Genomic DNA, 20,547 nt, shown 5'->3' with positions numbered 1-20,547 from the left:
TCTTATGTTGTAAGTAGGCTGGCGTTATTATCCCCCATTTTATAGATGAGAAGATAAAGATACGGCGAGATTAAGTGCTTTGTTTATGGGCATACAGCTGGGACATGAGCCCAGAGCTCTCCGATGCCAAAACATGTGCTTTGAAGTATGTACCCAGTGCTTCAGTGCACTTAATAGGTGAAGGTGCTCCTCTGACTCCAGCCAAATCGGTAGTGCTTTCATTGGTTGGAATTAATCACTGCCTCCTGCCCCATCCCACGCCAACTTAGTGTTTATTTCATTCTTACTAGTTATGTCTTTTTCACTAGATTGTGTTTTGAGGGAGAAACTAGGCCTTCTTGTTTCTCTGTAATGCCCACAGCATTTGGCATGGTGCCTGTAACTCAGTTAAAAAATAGGTTAGGAGTTAAATTGTATTCTTTGGCATCATTTTTATGGTTGAATAAAGGATCCAAACAACACTGTCTAATACAACTTTCTATGATGATAAAATGTTTTGTATCTGCACTATCCAACAAGGTAGCCGCTTGCCGCATGTGGCTATTGAACACTTGAAATGTGTGACTAAGGAACTAAAGTTTTAAATAAATACAATAAAAAATTCAATTCCCCAGTTTTGCTAGCCACAATTCAAGTGTTCAGTAGCCACATGTGGCTAGCAGCTACCATATTGACAGTCAGAGCTGGAGGATGCTCTTTCAAGCATCAGGATATAGCTTCCTAATACCCAGGCTTCCTTCACGAATTGAAAATGCCCTCCACACTGAAGTGGAAAAAGATTTTGTGCCCTAACATTCAAATTGACTAGCCGCCTAGGTTCTAGCCCACCCTGAGTCTTTAAAAAGGGACAGTTCTATCTACGGTCAAGTCATTTTCCCTAGATGTTCACAGACTGTCTCTTGAGTTGCCTTCAAAATATTTATAAGACTTACGAAAATTACTTTTTGTTGCTTAAATACTACTTCTATTCTTGATGTGTTATTTTCTTTCCATTTTTAGGAATATTTCTTAATTTATCCCTTTGGGCTTTGGTCTACGTAGAACTTCTAGCCTTCTTTATTGAGTAGTTTGGTGTAAAATGCTCTTAGATGAACGTTTTTTAGTAGTGTTTTTGTATCTTGGCCTGAATGCTGGTAGATAGGCCTTTTTTTCAAAATTACTTTCTCTAGATGTCAAAACCAGCCAAACAAGTGAAAATTTTGGTCAGCCAGTTAGAACTTTGCTCAATAACTATTTCAACCAATTTGGAATGGGCCTTGGTAGAGGGTGAAAGGATCTATTTTGTCATATGGGAAAGACATCTGAACAAGTGAGTTGTCACCCAGGGCTGAGGTGGAGGTTGTGTGTGTTGTGTGTACTGTGACTGTGTGTTCAAGTGCTCTAAGGCTTTGGCCTATCACTTTTACACACATGGTGCTTATGTTGACTCTTCAGGATGCTGGATGTGGAGGGATAAGGTTTTATCTTAAACAAATCCCCATTGCTGAGTTTGAGGATGGTGAAAATTAATTGGCATTGTAGATAGTGAAAACTTTGGCTCTCTAGCCTCTTAGCTATAGAATTTGTAACACTGAAAAATGTATCGGGTTTTGAATGTCCAAACTGACATTTTACAAAATGGATTCTGGTTTTTTTTTAACATAAAGTGTGTGGAATGTGTAAAGCTTCACTTAGTCAAATTTGCTTTGTTGAAGTTCTGTTTTACTTTTGAATCAGTTGACTTTCACGGCATTATAGACTTGGTAGTTTTACTTGCTGCAACATCCCAGAAAAGGTTTGCTTTAAAAAAAAAAAAAAAGCCTTTTGCCATAATCATACCTTTGTAGCAACAGTGGGATATTGTAACTATTGACACTTTTATTCTGCTTTTGAATAGTAATTAGAACAGTTAAAGATAGCTCCAGGTTTTCAATATTCTCATCAGTTGGCCAACTAAACTGGGTTATTACCAGAAGGTTAATATAATGCAGGATATCCATATTTAATTTTATGAGCATTTTAAGTCATCAATTTAAACTATAACATGCTTTAAAAATTTTGTTTTTAACCTGGATTATTCTCCTGTAGCTGCATTTGAAAAGGTCAGATCTTATGCCTGCTGTGTCAGAATTTGTACATGCTGTGTGCATTTCAAAAGAAACAGAAATGGTTTCCGAGAGAAGTAGAGTAAGGACTGGTTATTCAGGTGTGTAAAGGTTGACATAGGGCTTGCTTGAGTTTTTCAGGTACTTTAGTACTGGAGAAAACTTTAGCGTTTTGAACTGATTGTGTTCTTATTTATTTCTTTTAAAAGAAAACTGGGATGAAAACGGTGGTGATGTAACTTTACGGTTGAGAAGTTATGGGCATAGAAGCCAGGAAATTCAGTAATGTTCCCCCAAGTAACTGTAACTCAGATGTATTACATGAGGTTTTTATGGTTTAATATATGATACCATATAGAATAATAGGAAATACTACATTTAGTTTGTGTAAGAGAGAAGAATTATGGTTTTTGTGGGAGCCATAAATTTGCATATCCAGATTTCAGATGTGTATAAATTTTCAATACTAATGCAGCATTAATGTATATTTGTATTTGAGATAAATATCCATTGGAGCGTGTAGAGATTCCTCTGGATTGTAGAGTTGATATCATTGACTGATTATGGTTATTGGAATGTTCAAAGAGAAATTCTCAGTCTAGGAGCATAAATTACAAGAATCTGTTTTAAAATTGAAACCTAACTTAGTCTTTCATTCTGCAGTATCTGATAATTAACAGTGAGTTAGAAATGTTCCTCTTTACAGTAGAATAAACGAAAACCTTGGTTTTAACATGTTTTATGGAGAATATTCACTGCTTATCCTGTAGGAATTTTTTTTTATCATCTTCATTTTTACTGTCAATTAATTACACTGGTTCAAATAACACAGAAATGAAGATGGCCCATTCTTGTTTTTGTTTTTTTTCAAAATTGTATTCTCACACCTGTTTTCTTAGAGACGTCCAGGAGTTCCTTAAGTTGTTTTTTCAAACATATAGGAGCCTTGACCTCAAGACAAGTCTTGTCTTAATATTCTTCAGAAGTAGCTGAGGGCAAAAGAATTGTGAATTGAGAATTTCCCCGGTGTAAGTTAAATTATCTTCTTTTCTTTTTTCCAGCCAAATCAAATAGAAAGCTTACTTTTCTGTATTTAGCAAATGATGTCATCCAAAACAGTAAAAGGAAAGGACCTGAATTTACTAGAGAATTTGAATCTGTCCTTGTGGATGCTTTCTCTCACGTTGCCAGGTATGTTGTCTGTTCTTCTTGTTTTGTTTTGTTTTTAAATGCATTACCTTTTCCTCCTTTTTGTTCTTCCCTTTTCTGTGATAGCCTGTGTAAATTGACAACTTTGTACTTTACAAAGGTGTGCTTTGCAGAGTGTTGCAGAGGCCAAATTATGGTGTTATGGTTTTATGTTTTGTTGGGCTCTTAAGAACTATCTAGACCTGTAAACATTTTGATGCATTGAAGAGATTCAGTCTAGCACTTGAAGCACCTCTTTTCCCCTAGATGTATTCATTTACTGAATTCATTTCTTGAATATGTATTTTCCTTGATTTGGCTGAGTTGTCTCGTTAGCTTATGGTCAAAAAACAAATCTGAATAGTGCAAGTAACAACCTTAGTAGCAAGAAATTAGTTGTTTATGCCTTCGTTTTTACTTCTTTGCTTCTGAATGTCTAGATGTCTAGTTTACTAAAAATAGTCACTACTCTAGCTGTAAAGATAATTATTAGTGTGGAAAGTAGGTATTTGCTCTGGCTGTATCATGTTAAGTCTCTGTCACTGTTGTGTTTTGTGACAGGGAGGACTGGAGCATAGAGCACACATATAGCTAATATCACAGAAAGCATCCATTTGATTAAAAGTTTTATAAGTCATTTTTATTCATTGAAAAACAAACTGCTTTTCTGTAGACACAAGTTAGTTACCCAGGAGGAGCAGAGAAAAACTATTTTTCACTAAAATATTACTTAGTAAACATATAAAATAAACATCTTTGCAAAAGTAAATTGGAAAGGGTGAAAAAGAGACAAGTGGCTTAAACAAAAGTTGTTCTAGGGTCTAACGTGTAAGTGAAAGACCTTCAGTGTGAAAATAAGTCTGGCATTCCAGGAAGGATTTGAAAAGTATGAACAAATAAAATAAGAAATCCAAAAGAGAAATGACATCTAGCTTTCTATAGGTGGAAAAAAGATTTTTTTGTGTCAGCTACATAGATGGCTCTTTCTTTTGGTAAACATGAACACTGAAGAAGCAGAATGTGTGATGAACTTGAATAAATACTGAATCTTCATAACAGAGTAAGCTTGGAAGAGTCTACTAGAGTAGCTATCTGAAATTAGAAATAGGCATTTTCTTATTTTGAGGAGATTTAGTTCAGAGTTTCTTAGACTTTGACTGTAGCTCTGCCTGCAGCACTATTTGAGTGACTTTGGATGTGTTACTTAGCTTTTTGAGCCCAAGTTTCCTACTTGGTTAAAGGAAGTGACACCGTCTCTCTCATTAGAGTTGTTGTGAGGCTAAAGTAAAACAGTTGGAAAGGACCTCGTGTAACGCCTGATCCACAGTCTATGCTGGTTCGTGGGAGTGTGCTAAAGTATATACTCTGTGAAGGGAAGGACCATTTCTTTTTTGTTCTTTGCTGTATCCCAGGCATCTAGTAAAGTGTCTGGCGCAGAGCTGCTGGGTTATGTAGCTTTAGGGAATACCACTTTTGTAGCCTCTGTAAATGGTGTCCCAGGAACTGAGCAACATTGTGATCTGCCCTGGCACAGAGTAGGGATTCAGTAAATATTTGTTGAATAAGTTAATTAATTAGGGTGTCGGAAATTGACTAAAACCATTTCCTCTAGGGATAGTAAACAGAACATGTTTATTTAAGAATTGAACGGTAATCATTAGCTGCCCCCAAACCAGAAAAGGGTAAGTAGAAAGAGGTGAGAGAAGGGGGATGGGCAATACCAGGATTCAGATTTTCTTTTCTGCTTGGTAACATCTTAAAACCTATCAAGGAAGCACTGTGAAACATCTTGGCAAATTTTATGACATTGTGGGGAAAATATTCCTGGTCCTTCTTAATTAAAAAATAGCCCTAATTCTTTTTTTTTTTTTTTTTGCATTCTTCTAAGGTCCTGTTTGGGTATTATATTCAGGATTCCCATGTTTCTAAGCTCCCTCCCCCCCATTATTAGAACAGAGAGTCCAGCCACTCCACTTCAATCCTGACACAGCTTATCAATAGTAAGAAGTGCTCTCTATATGGCTTTTCTGTGGCCACTTGATGAACAAAGATAGTTGACCCATAAATATTGACCAGAATTGATTAGGAATATCTTTATGATAATTTCCTACCTCCTCCCTCAACCCCCCCCCCCCCCGAAATAAACAAACCTCTCAAGTCAGAGAAAGCTGCCAGGCTCATAGGGTAAATTTAATTTGAATAGCAGTTTAATTAACCAGACTCTGAACTTATTTTCCACATAAATGCCTTCTTGTTTTCTTCTCAGCTTGGAGATAGTTGTGCACTTCGTTTATCATTTGGGATATGTTTGAGTGCATTCTGTGTGCCAAGTACTGATCCAGACACTTGGAGGGCAGCAATGAACAAGGCAGGCAAGGACAAATAAATGAACAAGATAATTTCAGAGAGTGATAATATGGACATAATAAAATAGAATGACGTTCTGAGTGGGATCTCTTCTAGTGTGTGAAGGCAGGCCTCTCTAAGGAAATGACATTTGAGGTAATCATGCGAAGTAGGAACAGCTATTAAGAAGAACCTAAGGGGGAAATCATCTTGTCATGTTAAGAGGATCAGGATGAAGGCCAGTATGGTTAGAACACAGTGTGAGCAAAGTGAAAAATGGCATCCAGGTGGGATCAGAGAGCTAGGCAGGTGCCAGTCACATATGCCTTCTAAGCTGTGAGAGAGTTAGGATTTCATTCTGATGGGGTGTCAGTGAAGGGTTTTAAGCAGGGGAATGGTATATTCCAACACGTTGTTAAAAGATCTCTCTGGCTTGCTGTGGAGAATGAATTATAAAGGCCAAGGGAGGGGCAGGGACATGAGTTTGGAGGGTTTTGCTTTGGTACAGGCTAGAGATGACATCAGCTAGGACTCAGAGGCAGTGAGAAGATAACAAAGCTTCCATTTATTGAATGTTTACTTCGTGGATGGATTTTTCCCCCCGCCCCCATGTAAAACTGATAGGATTTATGGGAGTTGGGTGGGATCTGGTAGTGAGGGAAAAGAGACATCAAAGATAGGTGTTTGATGTGAATAAGTGCATGGCTGCTGGTGCTGCTTACTGAGGTGAAGATTGGGGAAAAGATATGGTAGAGGAAACCAACGGTTTTGTTTTGGCCGTGTTAGTTTGAGATTGCTAGTAGATATCTCAAAGGGTGATTCCGGATAGGCAAGTGGATGAAATAGTGTGAAGCTTAGTAGGAAATTAATTTCTGGAGACATAAATTTGGAGTTATCACCATATACATATTTATTTACTAGTGTGTTACAGGTGCTCAAGACCGCTTTCAGATTTGGTGATGTGGTAGGAGGACTTAGAGGACTCAGTGTGTAGTTCTGCTCATGGCTGTAATTTATTACAGCAAAAGAATACAAAGCAGAATCAGCAGAGGGAGAAGGTGCGTGGAGTGGAGTCCAGAGGAGACCAGACCTGGGCTTCCGGGAGTCCTCTCATGGTGCAGTCACACGAGGCACACCGAATTCCTCCAGCATTGAATTGTGATGGCACGCGTCAAGTGTTGTCTACCTGGGAAGCTCCTCAGAGACTCAGTGCCCAGGGCTTTTATTGGGGTCGGCTCTGCCAAAATTCCCGACTCCTAGAAGGAAAGCAGGTGTTCGGCATAAACCCTATTGTTTGCACAAACAGTTTAGACACAGTGAGCCAGTCTTATCAGTTAGGAAGTTGTGGGAACCCTCCTGAAATCCAAGTTCCTAGATGCCAGCCAAGGGCAAACCTTGTGAGCAGGCCTTTCTAAGGGTAGCGGTCTCAGGCTTGCTATGTTAACTCTTTTCTGCGTAATTGCAGAGAACATTTCTGCTCTAGCTTTACATGAGGTGCTGTTGGAAGTGCTGGGAATACTTAGAAAGAATTCCTGCCTTTGGTAGGTGTACCATAGGCCACTGTGCAAGGGGTAAAACAGAAACACACAAATTACAGTGTGTATACCAAGGAAGTGCCATTAGAACTACAGAGGAAGAAAAGTCCCCTAAGCTGGTTTGGCAAGGCCTCTTATATACACACAATTCTGTGTATATAATACACACTTTTCACTTTTTAGATCAATATTGCAGTGATTGAATTTATAATTAATCAGAGTTAAAATACATACTAAGTTGTGTTCAACATAATAAGTTATGTATGTAATTATTTGTCATCTTCCAGTTTATTCATTGATTAGCAGCAAAGATTTTTTGATGTTTTTTCACTAACGGTTTCTCAATTTAGCATGGAGTTAGTGTAGCCTGAAAAGATAGCTCCTTCAAACAACTTTATTGCTTTAGTTGTATCCAATTCCAGGTGTTAAAATGACTTCTAGTTCATTGGAGCTACTTATGGCAAAACCGCATCAGTAAATGGGTTTTTTTGACTGTTGTATCTGTAACTTTAAAACTTATCTGGCAAAACCTTGATTTACTATACTGCTCAAGGAATTAGCCTATCCTGGTTAATTACATTCACCAGTTAAACTAGAGCCCCCTTTTGGCTTTAGCCTTTAGTGGTGAGAGCCTTTTGAAAACGTCTTTTGGTTATAACAGGTTTGAGCATCAGTTTCCATTGTATAGTGATGTGGCTGAAGCTGTACTCAGATAAGTCTTAGTCTTAATTGAGACCCAAATATCCCCAGGAATGGTGGATAGTGGGTGGTTGGGTATTGTGCCCTTCCCCTCCCTTTTAACTAAATCCTTGATAAGAATTTGTTGTCATGATTAGTTTCTCTTTCTTTTAAGTGAACAGAGAAGTTGCAGAGAACAGATTTTATGTTAAAAGTAACAGCCAGTTAATTAAGTTCTGATTAGTTGTGATTTGGTTGTAATGACTTTATTTTTCTAAGCCATACATTTGATCACATAGGGACTTCCATTGCCTTTAGGATAAAGGCCACATGCTTAATACTGCGTTCTGGGCCCTCTATAATCTAATTCCACTCTATCCCTCAGATTCTTGTGCTATTTCCTCACACTCCTCATATACTTAAGCCCCCTGAGTTAATCACAACTTCTCCCTCTTCACCTTGTTCTATTTGGGGGTTCCTTTCAAAGGAGAGGAGATAGCATGAGCAAAAGCTTATGCACGCAAGGGAGCAAGTTCTGCATAGAAAATACATATGGTCGAGTGTTGCTAGAATGTGAAGCCTCACGTAGGGTATGGAAAGGTGAGGGGCTCCTGGGTCAACGCGTAGAGGTCAGGACCTAGGCCTTATTTGTGTTCCAAGCACAGTATTTCATAAACCTCATTGAAGTAGGTGAGTGCTTAGTTGATGTCTGACATGAATGACATTGATGTAAAGATGATTGCTGAAAGATATCTAGTTGTATGGGCTATTGAAAACTATCTAAGATTTTTCAAAAAAGATTGCAATTAGACAGATATTTACTATGCTTGATCTAGGGTGGATAGCAGTGGGAGAAAAAGACAAATCCCTGCCCCTGAGAAAATTACATTCAAATGGAAAGAGTATAAACAACTAGTAAACTATATAGCGTATCACAAAATAAGTTGTATGGAGAAAAATTAAGTAGGGCTAGGGAGTGTAATTTTAAATAGGGAGGTTAGGGAAGGACTCACTGAAAAGGTGCTATGTAAGTAGACGTACACCTGAAGGAGGAGAGCCAATGAGCCATGCTACTATCTGGGGAAATGTGGTTCCAGCAAAGTGAACTTCAAGTGCAAACGCCCTGAGGCAGGAGGGCCAGGATAATGTAGGGGAGGGAGAAAGGCAGGGGTAGAGGTGAGGCCAGAGAAATAATGGGCTGGGTTGAGAATGGCTTCATAGGCTTTATAAAGACTTTCACTTTTATTCTGAGGGAATGGGAAAAACCATGGACGTTTTGAGCAAAAGAGTGACATCATCTGCCTTAACACCTCAGCTAGAATTATGTTTTTAAAGCTTGAGAATAGATTGTAGGAGGACAAGGGGGAAGCAGGGAGACCAGTAATGAGGCTATTGTAGTAATCAGGCAAGAGATGATGGTGGCTTGGACCAGGTTGTTAGCAGAAGAGGAGAAAAGTAATTTGTTTCTAGATATATTTTGAAGGTGGAGTAAATGTTTTATCACAAATCTCAAGTAATTAGGTCATGTCTTTAAGTTTTATAAACTATCAGTGGAAATTTTTTTTCCCTTTTTTCCCTCACCCTCACCTCTGACTAAAAAAAAAAAAAAAAAAGGTTGACAAAAAAATAGTTAGTTTGTATATACCTTGATTAGTACTTTGACCCCAATTCAGTGAAATTTGCCGCTAGTAATTCGTAGGTAATACAATATAACCAGATTAGGCTGAAAGCTCATTTCACTTTGAATGTTAACATAAGTTTTAGAAAAGTGCTGTCAGGGCTGAGGGTGGATGAAATTCCCATCTCGGTTGCAATTGGTATGGTTTCTTCTTGAAGTTCCTGTTAAAGGTACTGACATGGATGCTGAGATGTCAGGGTATCCCTTCTTGTTTGAAGTCATTCAGTGTAAGATCGTTGACATCCAGACAGCTTTACAAACCAGAACGACTCATGGTAACACAGTGGAAGGTGGGGGAATTTGTTTTCTTTCCGAAAGTCTTCCTCCACTCTTCCACTTGCTGTCTGACATTTTATGGTAAGCAGCTGGTTCATACCAAGTGCTAGTTATAGTCATCTCATTGAAAAATATTGTTTCAGGAATGTAATATGTCAGGAAAAAACTAGCTTCTTTCAGATATAAATTATAAAGGGCTGTATTATGCTCAGTGTGTTCTAAGATTATCTGTTAGACACCTTTGTGTGAACCTGGAATACAGACCTAGTCCAGAATTAAAATAATTATGAAGTAGTTAATGTCAGGTTGAGATCAGTCTTGGCATATATGTGTGTACAGCTGTATTTATACTTGTAGAGGTGTTGGTGTATTAGCATTGATGAGTTGTAGTGAATTTATTCCCCATTTTAAACATTTATGTGTTTTTAAAAAAATTTTTTTTGTATCCTTAAAAGTTTTGGCCCCCTTTAATTTCCAGCAGAGTGTCTGGCACTAGATTTCAGTTAATGTCTTCTTAAAAAGCAAGCTGTCACAATTAATAGGATGAATTTTGAATAATTCTCTGTAAAAGTCAACCATTGGCTTTTTGCCCTATGTGCCCCATCTTTCAAAGAGAGTAAAAGACACAGATTACCTCTGTAACATAATCCTTCTCTCTTCCCTATGCACCACAGGAAGAATGTAGTTTCTGGTCAAATTTTGGGTTATCCATTTATGACAAAATGTACCTTATTCTTCCTTCTGTTTTTAAATATGTAAATCATTTAGTCAGTTGTTGATTTTTTCTTTTTAAGTACATCTGTCCTGATTAAAAACAAAAAATCTTAAGCTTATATATATCTTTTCATCTTTTCTGGGCAGAGAGGCAGATGAAGGCTGTAAAAAACCTTTAGAAAGATTGCTGAACATCTGGCAAGAAAGAAGTGTGTATGGCGGCGAGTTCATACAGCAGCTGAAGCTGTCTATGGAGGACTCCAAGAGCCCTCCCCTCAAAGGTAGAAACATCACCACATGTTTACAGCTCTTGGTCTATGCCTACTTTCGAATCAAATATGAAAAGCTGCAGTGGGGGTTGCTGTGAACCACCAGCGATTGTATGATTCTTCAGAGAGATGATCATAAATGATGGTGAGAATTTATGTAGTGCTCACAGCGTGTAAGCCTGGTTCTAGTATTCATGCTGTTCATCATCTCACACCCTGACTTTTGCTCTGTATTCTCCTTGGCTCTCTTCTGCCTTTCAGAGACTTTATTTGCACAAGGGAAAGGAACAACAAAGTTGTTTAGAGTTGGGGGGAACTAGGAAATACCCTGGACTAAGATTTTGTCCTAGCCCTGCACTAACTAGTAGGATCTTGAATAAGTCCCTTAGCCTTTTTAGAACTTGGTTTCATTAAATACTGATGTGGCTTTGGAACATACTTTTGATGGTTATCAGCTTGCTGTCTAAAATTGATTTTGGTCTTTACTGAACCCAGGATATCCTCGGGAAGTGTGTACATGTATGTGTGTGAATTTTACCAAGTCCTTAAGAGCTTATGTTATTTTTTTCTTTAAAGAGGAGTAAGATCAAACATTATTTGGTTCTTTGGCTTCTGGTTAGTTGCGGTTTGGTTCTAGTTGGCATGACGTGTTTCTAAGCTACAGATCTGATCTGACTGCACACATACTTGTTCCCTGGAGCATCAAGTTCAAGTACTAACATAGTATTTAGGACCCTTTATAACCTTAACTAGTTTACTTTTCCAGATTCTGCCATTCCTTCATGTACACCATATTCTTTGGCCATTCTAAATAACCAACAGTTTCCCCTCTGGATGCTCTGTTGGCACCACTTCCTTTGCATCTGCTGTTACCTCTGCCTGAAATGTCCTTCTGCTCCTTTCACTGTGTGGTGACCTCACTCTTCAAGAATGCTACTCTCGGGCCGGCCTGGTGGCTGGTTAAGTTCAAGTGCTCTGCTTCGGTGGCCTGAGGTTTGCAGGTTCGCATCCCAGGCTGAACCTACACACCGCTTATCAAGCCTTGCTATGGTGGTGTCCCATATAAAGTAGAGGAAGATGGGCACGGATGTAAGCCCAAGGCCAATCTTCCTCAAAAAAAAAAGAATGCTACTGGGCCGGCCCCGTGGCTTAGCGGTTAAGTGCGCGCGCTCCGCTGCTGGCGGCCCGGGTTCGGATCCCGGGCGTGCACTGACTTCCTGCTTCTCTGGCCGTGCTGAGGCCGCGTCCCACATACAGCAACTAGAAGGATGTGCAGCTATGACATACAACTATCTACTGGGGCTTTGGGGGAAAAATAAATAAATTAAACAAAATTAAAAAAAAAAAAAGAATGCTACTCTCATTCTGACATCTTCCCTAGCTTGTCTGGGCACACGTTGCCATTCCCTCCTTGTTCCTCTGGTATTTTGTACATGCACATGCCTCTGCTATAGAACTTAACCATGATTAGCATAAATGGTAATATCGTTCATTCAACACCGTTTATTGTGTGCCTTCCATGATCTCTTCCAGCTCTGAGTTTATATGCATTTTAAGGTGGGATAACTTTCCTGTGAAACTAAAGATTAGAGGCTTTCTAAGAATGACGTAAATGTTTCAGACTGTAGGTCATTGTTGTTTTACTTGGAGTTGATAGAAAACAATTTTGGAGTCACTCTTGTGGTAGCTTCTGAAAAGCAAGATGTTTCCTACTTTGGATTCTGATAGTGTTTGTATTGAGTCCTTTGGAGGTATTCTGCACAGCGTCGGGGAATTATGTGGCATTCTTGCCTCTACTTGGTCTTAGAGTTCCTTGGTAAACAGTGCTGATTTTTTAAAACACCTTTAGGCAAGTAGGAGAGCCCTGAAAGATGATGTTTAAAGCTAAGTGTTGAATTTCAATTCAACAAGCATTTGCCAGACATGTGATTTGAGTAACCACTATGCTAGATACTACACGAAAGAGCAAGAGAGGAGTGAGAAATGGTTCTGCACTCAGGGAGCAGTCAGACGAATTGGGGAATTTGTGGCAGTGGTAGATTTGAAAATAGCTCTGTTGAGTTTCTGATTTTTTGTTTTTGAGCATCTAGACGTTAACAACAATACAGCCAGTATTCCTCTATGTGGAGGATACTGCTGATCTAGAGATAATTTCTTTTTCTCTATTCTTTAAAGAGGAAAACACATCTCAAAAGGTTACAGCATATGTATAGTCCCAGCTAACTTACTCTGTCTCCTCATTGTCTTCTTTGGACCTGAGTTATCAGAATATTTTACCACAATCCTTTCAAAATATTGATGAGTTCTTCAGATGTTTATTTTCAAATTAAAATAGTCCTTTCGGATTTCAGCTTTGATTCATGAGTAGTTCTTTGTCTTCAGACAAATTTATAGAGTTTAACTCTGAAATAAAATTTTTCCTTTGGAACTTTGACAGGTCTTCTAACGTTGAGAAATGCATGAATTTAGGAATTTTGTTTTAGAACTGGAGATTTCTTGAGCTTATATACCTGTCTTCCCAGGTGTCCTAAAGTTCTCTCTGTTCTTGGGAATACTCAAGCTGTTGCTTTACTGAATGGAACTTCATTATTTACTTGAGTCACAGATGAATCACATAGCATCCTATAGTTGTAGGATTTAGAAAGGAACTGTAGATACAAAGGAAGTAGCATTTATTGAGTACCTATTAGGCATTAGCCAGTCTGCTGGCTGCTTTTCATGTTCATTTATTTTAGATCCTTACAACTACTCTATGAATTTGGTATTATTTTGATATTTCGGATGAGAATACTAAGGCTCAAAGGGATATAGTAATTTTGTCTAAACAGATATAATTGATAGGTGGAGAATTCAAACCCAGGTCTATATGTCTTTAAAGCCTGTGTTCTTCACACCATACTTTTTTTTTTTTTTTTTTTTTTTAAAGATTTTATTTATTTTATTTTTTCCCCCCAAAGCCCCAGTGGATAGTTGTATGTTGTAGCTGCACATCCTTCTAGTTGCTGTATGCGGGACTCGGCCTCAGGATGAACGGAGAAGTGGTGCCTCGATGCGCACCCGGGATCCGAACCCGGGCCACCAGCATCGCAGCGCATGCACTTAACCACCAAGCCACAGGGCCGGCCCTTAACCAGCCATACTTTTTCATGAAAGCACATGGATTCAGTAGACTTGAATTAGGGTATGAATTCATGAGCAGGTCACCCAGCTTTCCTGGACCTTAGTATGGATAGTTTAGCTCTTCAGAGCAAGAATTTGAAACCATACTTCCAGAGTATGGACCCAGCTCTGTCACTTACAAGCTATGTGACCTTGGGCGTGGCGTTTCATTTGACCCTTCTGAGCCTCAGGTTCATCATTGTACAATATGGCTGTGAATAGTAATACCTCATAGGCTTGTTGTGAAGATTACTTGACATAATATAGGTAAGATGTTATTAATGTGATGATATGACTTTTAATCTTCCCCCTCCCCCCGTTCTAATATCTGATATTTTGCATTTCTAAATATGGACTAGTACCAAAAGTAGGAGGAGACTTGTTAGTATTTTCAGTCCCCCAGATTTTGTGCCAGGCAGGAGAGCACAGTGGTTAAGAGTGTGAGCTCTAGGCCCATCTTCCCAGGTTCAAGTCCAGACCTGGCCACTCAGTTCAGTGAGATGATACCGGTAAAGTACGATCAGAACTGTGCCTCACGTGGTAGCCCTTTGTTGCAGACCTTTTTCTCTCTACAAGTAAAGTTTAATGTGCTTTTAAAAGAAATTCCCTTTATTTTGAGGGAGGGAATAAAGAATGAGGGCGCTGTTACAAACAATATTTCCTGATTCTTAAAAATAATATAAAATCTGTGGGATTTTTGTTTTTTTAATCCCAGAAAATTTCAGGTGGATCCTTTAGAAGATCCAACTTGACTGGTAGATGACTGCACTTTGTAATGTGATTTGCAATCCTTCAGGCTAGCTTTTTGCCTTAAAATTAGTTTCACAGTTTGCCATAATGTCTGAAATTCTACCACAATCAGGTCTCCGAGAGGCATACCATAAACCCTTAGGTAACCAGAATGACTTGAAGGTTAGCTGGAGACACAGGGACAGGTTGGAGGATAGAATAGAAGGTGTACAATAGGAGGACAGAGGGGTTTTGGCTACCCGTAGTGTTTGCCCTGCCTGTAAACAGAGTGGTTGAGTGAGTAAAAAAGGGAATGTAGATACAGTGATCAGAAGCCAAATTGATTGTGGAAGGGTACCCTGTCTTAAATTCAGACAGATGAACGGGACTGACAGATTTCCTAGGTTATTTTTAATGGCTGTCTGACTAGATTAAGAATACTGGGCATCATAACTGCTAACTTGGTACAGATGAGTCAGGGTAGAGTTACCAGAGCTCGCTGTCCTATTTGTGTAAAGGGAAGCAATGATAGTTGTTTCTGGCATAGTACCAGCGCTCTTCAAGCTCTGTGCTTCCTCTGCCTTCAAGAGGTTTCAAACTCACGTCTGTTGACACTTTTCTAGGTATTACAGGAATGTAAAGGAATAAGACACTGAATGTTTCTATCAGAGAGGTTAGGCCTGTGTCTGTCCATGGCCATGCAAAGTAGCAAGGGCCAAGGGCTTCCAAAGAGAGCTCCAAGTGCTGTGGGAGTTAGAGGGGGTGATGCCGACTGAGAGAAGGAGGGTGTACTCAAGATGATGTTACCATTACGAGTAGGCTTTGAACTTAGGTGGCCATTCCAGGTTTTTGAATAGAGGCATGATGGGGTGAGAGCTCAGCTTTAGGAAGATTAATTTGATAAGAGTGTAGCCTTAAGTTGGAAAAGGAGCGACTAGAGGCAAGGTGATTGCTTGGGACAGTGGTCTGGACAAGACATGATAAAGGTAAGAGGCTATGGGAAGGAGCAGAAAGAGGAGATATGTAAGAATCCCTCAGAGGTGTGGAATCTGCTAGAAGTTGGGACTTCGTGAGAAATTCTGGTGGTCTCTAAGGCTTTGTAGTTGGAAGATGGGGCCAGTGAAAGTGTTCATAATGGAAATAGGTAGCTCAGGACAGAAGCAGCCCTGTGGGGGAAAGGATGAATAATTCATTTCCAGTAGATCCTCCAAGTGGAGATAGGTGAGAACTGGAAAAGTAGAATGATCATGGTTACCTCCTGTTATACCCTCTTCCATCAGGATGGCAGGGGACAGAAATGGCCCTAAAATTATTTTCATCAGTTTGATTTCAGTCTTTAATGACTGAGTGGCAGCATGAAGTGGTAGAAAGAACTCCAAATTAGGAAGTGGATGACTTGGACTATAGAATCCAGACTTAGGCTAACGAGCTCTCTGACTTTGGACAAACCACGGCCTGTGGGCCTTGATATGCTCATGAAAAAACAAGGTGGGGGAAGCAGAGACAGAGGTCTGTCTAAGGCTTTCCAGTGCCAACATTCAGTGATTCTGAGTGTCCTGGGGTATTTGGTGATGTGTGGTTTTTATGTATAGTAATTTCTGTATGAGAGTTTGAAAACTGAAGAATTCAAATTTTATAAGTTTTTCCACCTTCTTTAGTGTATTTAACATTTATTTATTTATTTATTGAGCACTCTTCTAGGTGCTTGGAAGTGAACAAAACAATATAAAATTTCTTTGCTCTTGTGCTTACATTCAGTGGCCACTGCTCGCACACTGCCACTTTGATGCTGTGGTGGCTGAATGTCTGTCTGGGCCATACCACACACCATACATTAGTTAGGCAGCTGCTGTGTGCTAAGTACTGTTAAATGTTTCATATGCAAATTATATCCTAATAGATTTTCTGTTTTAAAAATATAGCAGTCCTTGCTTTGCATGGTAGTGCAGAACTGTAAACATGACGGTTCAAGCTGAAACCGTGCGAAGTGATGTTAACAGTGGGAAAAATCATGATTGTTTTATGTCTTTTAACATTTTTTGTCAAAGAATTAAAAACTCAGTGTTGATTACAAATGTATAAGGAAACAAAAAAGATAGTAAAAATAATAGTTATTTATCATTGCTATAACATAAAAAATTAGGAACACTGAGAATTAAACTGTTTTATTTCTTTGTAACAAACTTATCAAGAGTGGTTTGAACAAAGCTTGCCTTCTTATTTAATTTATAATACAGAGCACGCATCTTTTCTGTCTTAGTGAATTGTCATACTTCTTTCTAAGTTTGGATCAGCATCCAACTTTTTATCCTTCTGCACTCAGTGTCATGAAATATCTCTGAGAGTTGCTTTAACATGAAGTTTTTTGTCAGCATCACTCCCTCCAGGACATTGTCATCCTTTTCGTCACAGCGCCTTTCTTCATTTATGTTGATAGGTTGGCCTTCACTAAATTCCTCTGGCTGTGAGTCTGGTCTCGAGAAGGGTGTGGCGGTGCCCGAGTTCCTACAGCCAGATGTTTCTTCTACAGCTCCGTTTACGTTCTGTTCAAATTTCTCTTCTAGCATTAGTTTTAGTTTCTTTGCTGCTCTTTCATCTTTGTCAGACAGTTCCCTGTTTTGATTATTCATTTTTATAAAATGTCACGTGGATTTTATCACTGGGAGACAACAGAACTAGACACTTCGCTGTCTGTGTGAACTGAATAACAGATGTGCAGTGACCAGTCACTGACCTTGAAAGAAGTAATGTGGTCACTGATCGTGATGCACTTCTGTTATTTACGTGGTGATTTGTGGGCTGAAGTTAGTGGTAAAGTTTGTCGTTTATGCAATTACTCAGAGTTCACATGCCACGGTAACTGAAATTTGAGCCATGTTATTGGGGGACTCTTGTCGTTTAAACCGTGCTAACAAATCCATGCATAATAGAATCGTGCAAAGTAAGGACTGGCTATATTGCAAATGTTGCTGTTTCTTTTTTTGTTTTTAGTAGAACAAACAAAAACATCGAGAAAAGATAAAACACATGATATTGACTTTGCTTTCACGTCAAACATAGTGTGGTCAGTTAATGTATAAGGTAGGGAACAGGAACTACATCCTTGATTCCAGAAGAAAGTGTTTAATTAAGCAAGAAGTGTACGTTATTCTGTTTATGACTCAGAGTTCTGAGGCAGGTGCCTGGTGACCCTCTCATTTGACAGATGAGATGGTAATTGTGTGGTGCTAAGTAATTTGACTGTGGTGGAAAGAGCACAGATTTTGAAGTTATTTAACTTCTCTGGGTCTTCATTTTCTCACTTGAAAAATGGAGATATTACATCTTAGAATTGTTGAAAGGATTAAATGTAAAGAAACGATTGCAATGCCTGGCAGATGTTAGGTGTCCAGTAGTTTCTTTACTTTCCAAACCTGAATTTATCATTTAGATTTATGTCTCACGGTTATTTGGCATTTATTTTGGATTGTCCAATTTGATACAAAAGGAATGATTTTGGAATTAACACATCTATCATAATTTAACAGCATATGATACGGTTAATAAAAAATGTAAGCTGTTAGCCTCAAAAGTGGTTAATTTTAAAATAGTAACTTAAGTAATTTCTCTTAGTAGTATCAATCATATTTCTCAGTAATGGTTGTTTTTAATTTTAAGATAAAGTTAGGTTTGTTTTGTTTTTAAAGGGATAGTTTAAAGGATATTTGTGTTTAGAATTTTTGACACGATTTTATTGATGGATTTCTCTCTACTATTTATTTTCTGAAATTATCTTGGAAAGCATAAAGAATCTCATTTTATGTGCAGTATATTCTCTACAAACCCTCACAGCACATCGGCTTGCTTCATTATTATCTGATGGATTTCTTACCACTTTACTTCTCCTGTTAACTTTTTTTTTTTTAAGATAATGAGGTTTTTTAAATTAAATGTGTTAGTTTGGTAAGTTTCATTTTTAGATGCTTGTTTTCAGTAGTATTTTTCAAGTGAGTCAATCTGAAATGACAGACTAGGGCCATTTTGACTTTTCAGTCATGTAGGGAACTACCACCAGTTTAAAATAACTGGCATAAAGGTTAATATTAAGCCATCTTCTGGAGATATAGACCCCTTCTGCCCTTTTTTACATGTGACCCATTGTGCATAGCATTTGACTCTTACCTATGCAGGCTGTTGTGACCCAAATTTGTCACTTTTTTCTTTCCTCTAGCAACAGAGGAGAAGAAGTCTCTGAAGCGAACTTTTCAGCAGATACAAGAGGAAGAGGATGACGACTACCCTGGAAGCTACTCTCCCCAAGATCCTTCTGCTGGACCCCTCTTGGTATGTCTTGACCCCCAGAGAGTAGGTCAGAGTGGCTTGGTGAAGTGACTTCTAGTTGAAGATTATGGCCACAAGGTGGCGCAGGTAACCAATAGTATGTAATCACCAGAGGGCAGCTCCCAGAGTACTGGGTGCACGAGCCACCCAGTGAAGCTTGGCAGACAGCAGGCTTGACTTTCTCTTTGCATGCTGTGACTCTGGGATGGATTTATGTTTTATAGAGTGCTTGGACTTGGCTTTTTTTCGTTCCTAGGAATTGAAAATATTCTTAAAAAGTAGATTTTTGTGAAAGGGGTAGATAATGTTACCATTCAAAAGTCCTCTGCTGTGGCTTGTCCCCCCAAAAGTGAGGTTGTTTTTTATAAGTAAACAAGTTAGTTTCTACATGACAGTGGCAAATTTGCTACAATGTAACCTATTTAAATATTAAAACAGAGAGCTACCATTTACTGGAGTTTTTAACCATATATTTGCATTATTTGGCCCTTCATATAAGTTAGCTCATGAACTCTGTGTGGTTGGTTCATTTTAGCTATTATTTATTTACAGTCAAAGAAAACCAGGCTCAAGGAGACAGAGTAAGTAACTTGCCCAATGTCTTAATTTGAATCTGGGTCTGACTAACTTTAGAGCTCATGCTCTTTTTGGGTTACGCTGCCTCTCATTTTGCCTAAAACAGCTTTACTTTATTACACATAGGTGTGTTTAAGGCCTATGTAAATAGGAATCCTGTCTGATTTGTCCTATGTTAAAATGTTGAATTAGACTGGGGGTTAAATGAAAGCACTGTCGGGCCACATATCTTTGCATTTAAAAACTTCAAGAGGGGCCGGCCCCGTGTCTTAGCGGTTGAGTGCTCGCGCTCCGCTGCTGGTGGCCCGGGTTCAGATCCAGGCGCGCACCAACGCACTGCTTCTCCGGCCAGGCTGAGGCCGCATCCCACATGGAGCAACTAGAGGGATGTGCAGCTATGACATGCAACTATCTACTGGGGCTTCGGGAAGAAAAAAAAAAAAAAGAGGAGGTTTGGCAATAGATGTTAGCTCAGAGCCGGTCTTCCTCAGCAAAAAGAGGAGGATTAGCACGGATGTTAGCTCAGGGCTGATCTTCCTCACAAAAAAAAAAAAAAGAATTCAAGAGAACAGTCTGGATTATCAACTTTCAGGATAATTTGACTACCATCCACATGGTTAGCTACTCCTGGATCATTATGGGCTAGCTAACCTGTCAGCATTCTGTGTTTTCTCACAATTTAAAAACCTCTTTTTGGTATACACAGACTATGCAGATTGGTTTGTTCTTCCTGTTCTTCCCCCTTGTTTGTAATTAACGAGTTTGACACATTTAATTTTGAGAGTGGCTGCCAAAACTGAAAATGTCATCTTGTGACATTCATTTTGTAAAGCAAACCCAAGAAAGAATTGAAGTAGGTGGTGTCATTTCATGTAATCAATCAACACACAGTTGTTAAAGGTGTGATATGTATACCTCTTTATTCTATATTGGAGACCGTGCTATACTAGAAATTATGCATCATTTGAAACTAAACAATATGAACCAGACTCCAT

At 38.9% G+C, this 20,547-nt stretch overlaps 1 protein-coding gene across 3 annotated transcripts in view; it reads left to right on the top strand.

Moving 5' to 3' along the window:
• RPRD1B (regulation of nuclear pre-mRNA domain containing 1B) overlaps window positions 1–20,547 on the top strand; it is a 57,063-nt gene that overhangs the window by 2,340 nt on the left and 34,176 nt on the right. For all 3 annotated transcript variants that reach the window (XM_087445285.1, XM_004430413.3, XM_014787457.2), the window contains exons 2-4: window positions 3,146–3,275; window positions 10,647–10,780; window positions 18,867–18,979. In XM_087445285.1, the coding sequence (XP_087301411.1) occupies window positions 3,146–3,275; window positions 10,647–10,780; window positions 18,867–18,979 (377 nt within the window). The remainder of the gene's footprint in view (window positions 1–3,145; window positions 3,276–10,646; window positions 10,781–18,866; window positions 18,980–20,547) is intronic.

The sequence above is a fragment of the Ceratotherium simum genome, chromosome 21 (assembly GCF_057802395.1).
Source record: "Ceratotherium simum simum isolate JZ-2026a chromosome 21, ASM5780239v1, whole genome shotgun sequence".
Taxonomy (NCBI): Eukaryota; Metazoa; Chordata; class Mammalia; order Perissodactyla; family Rhinocerotidae; genus Ceratotherium; species Ceratotherium simum.
This window is presented reverse-complemented; position numbering and strand designations above follow the sequence as displayed.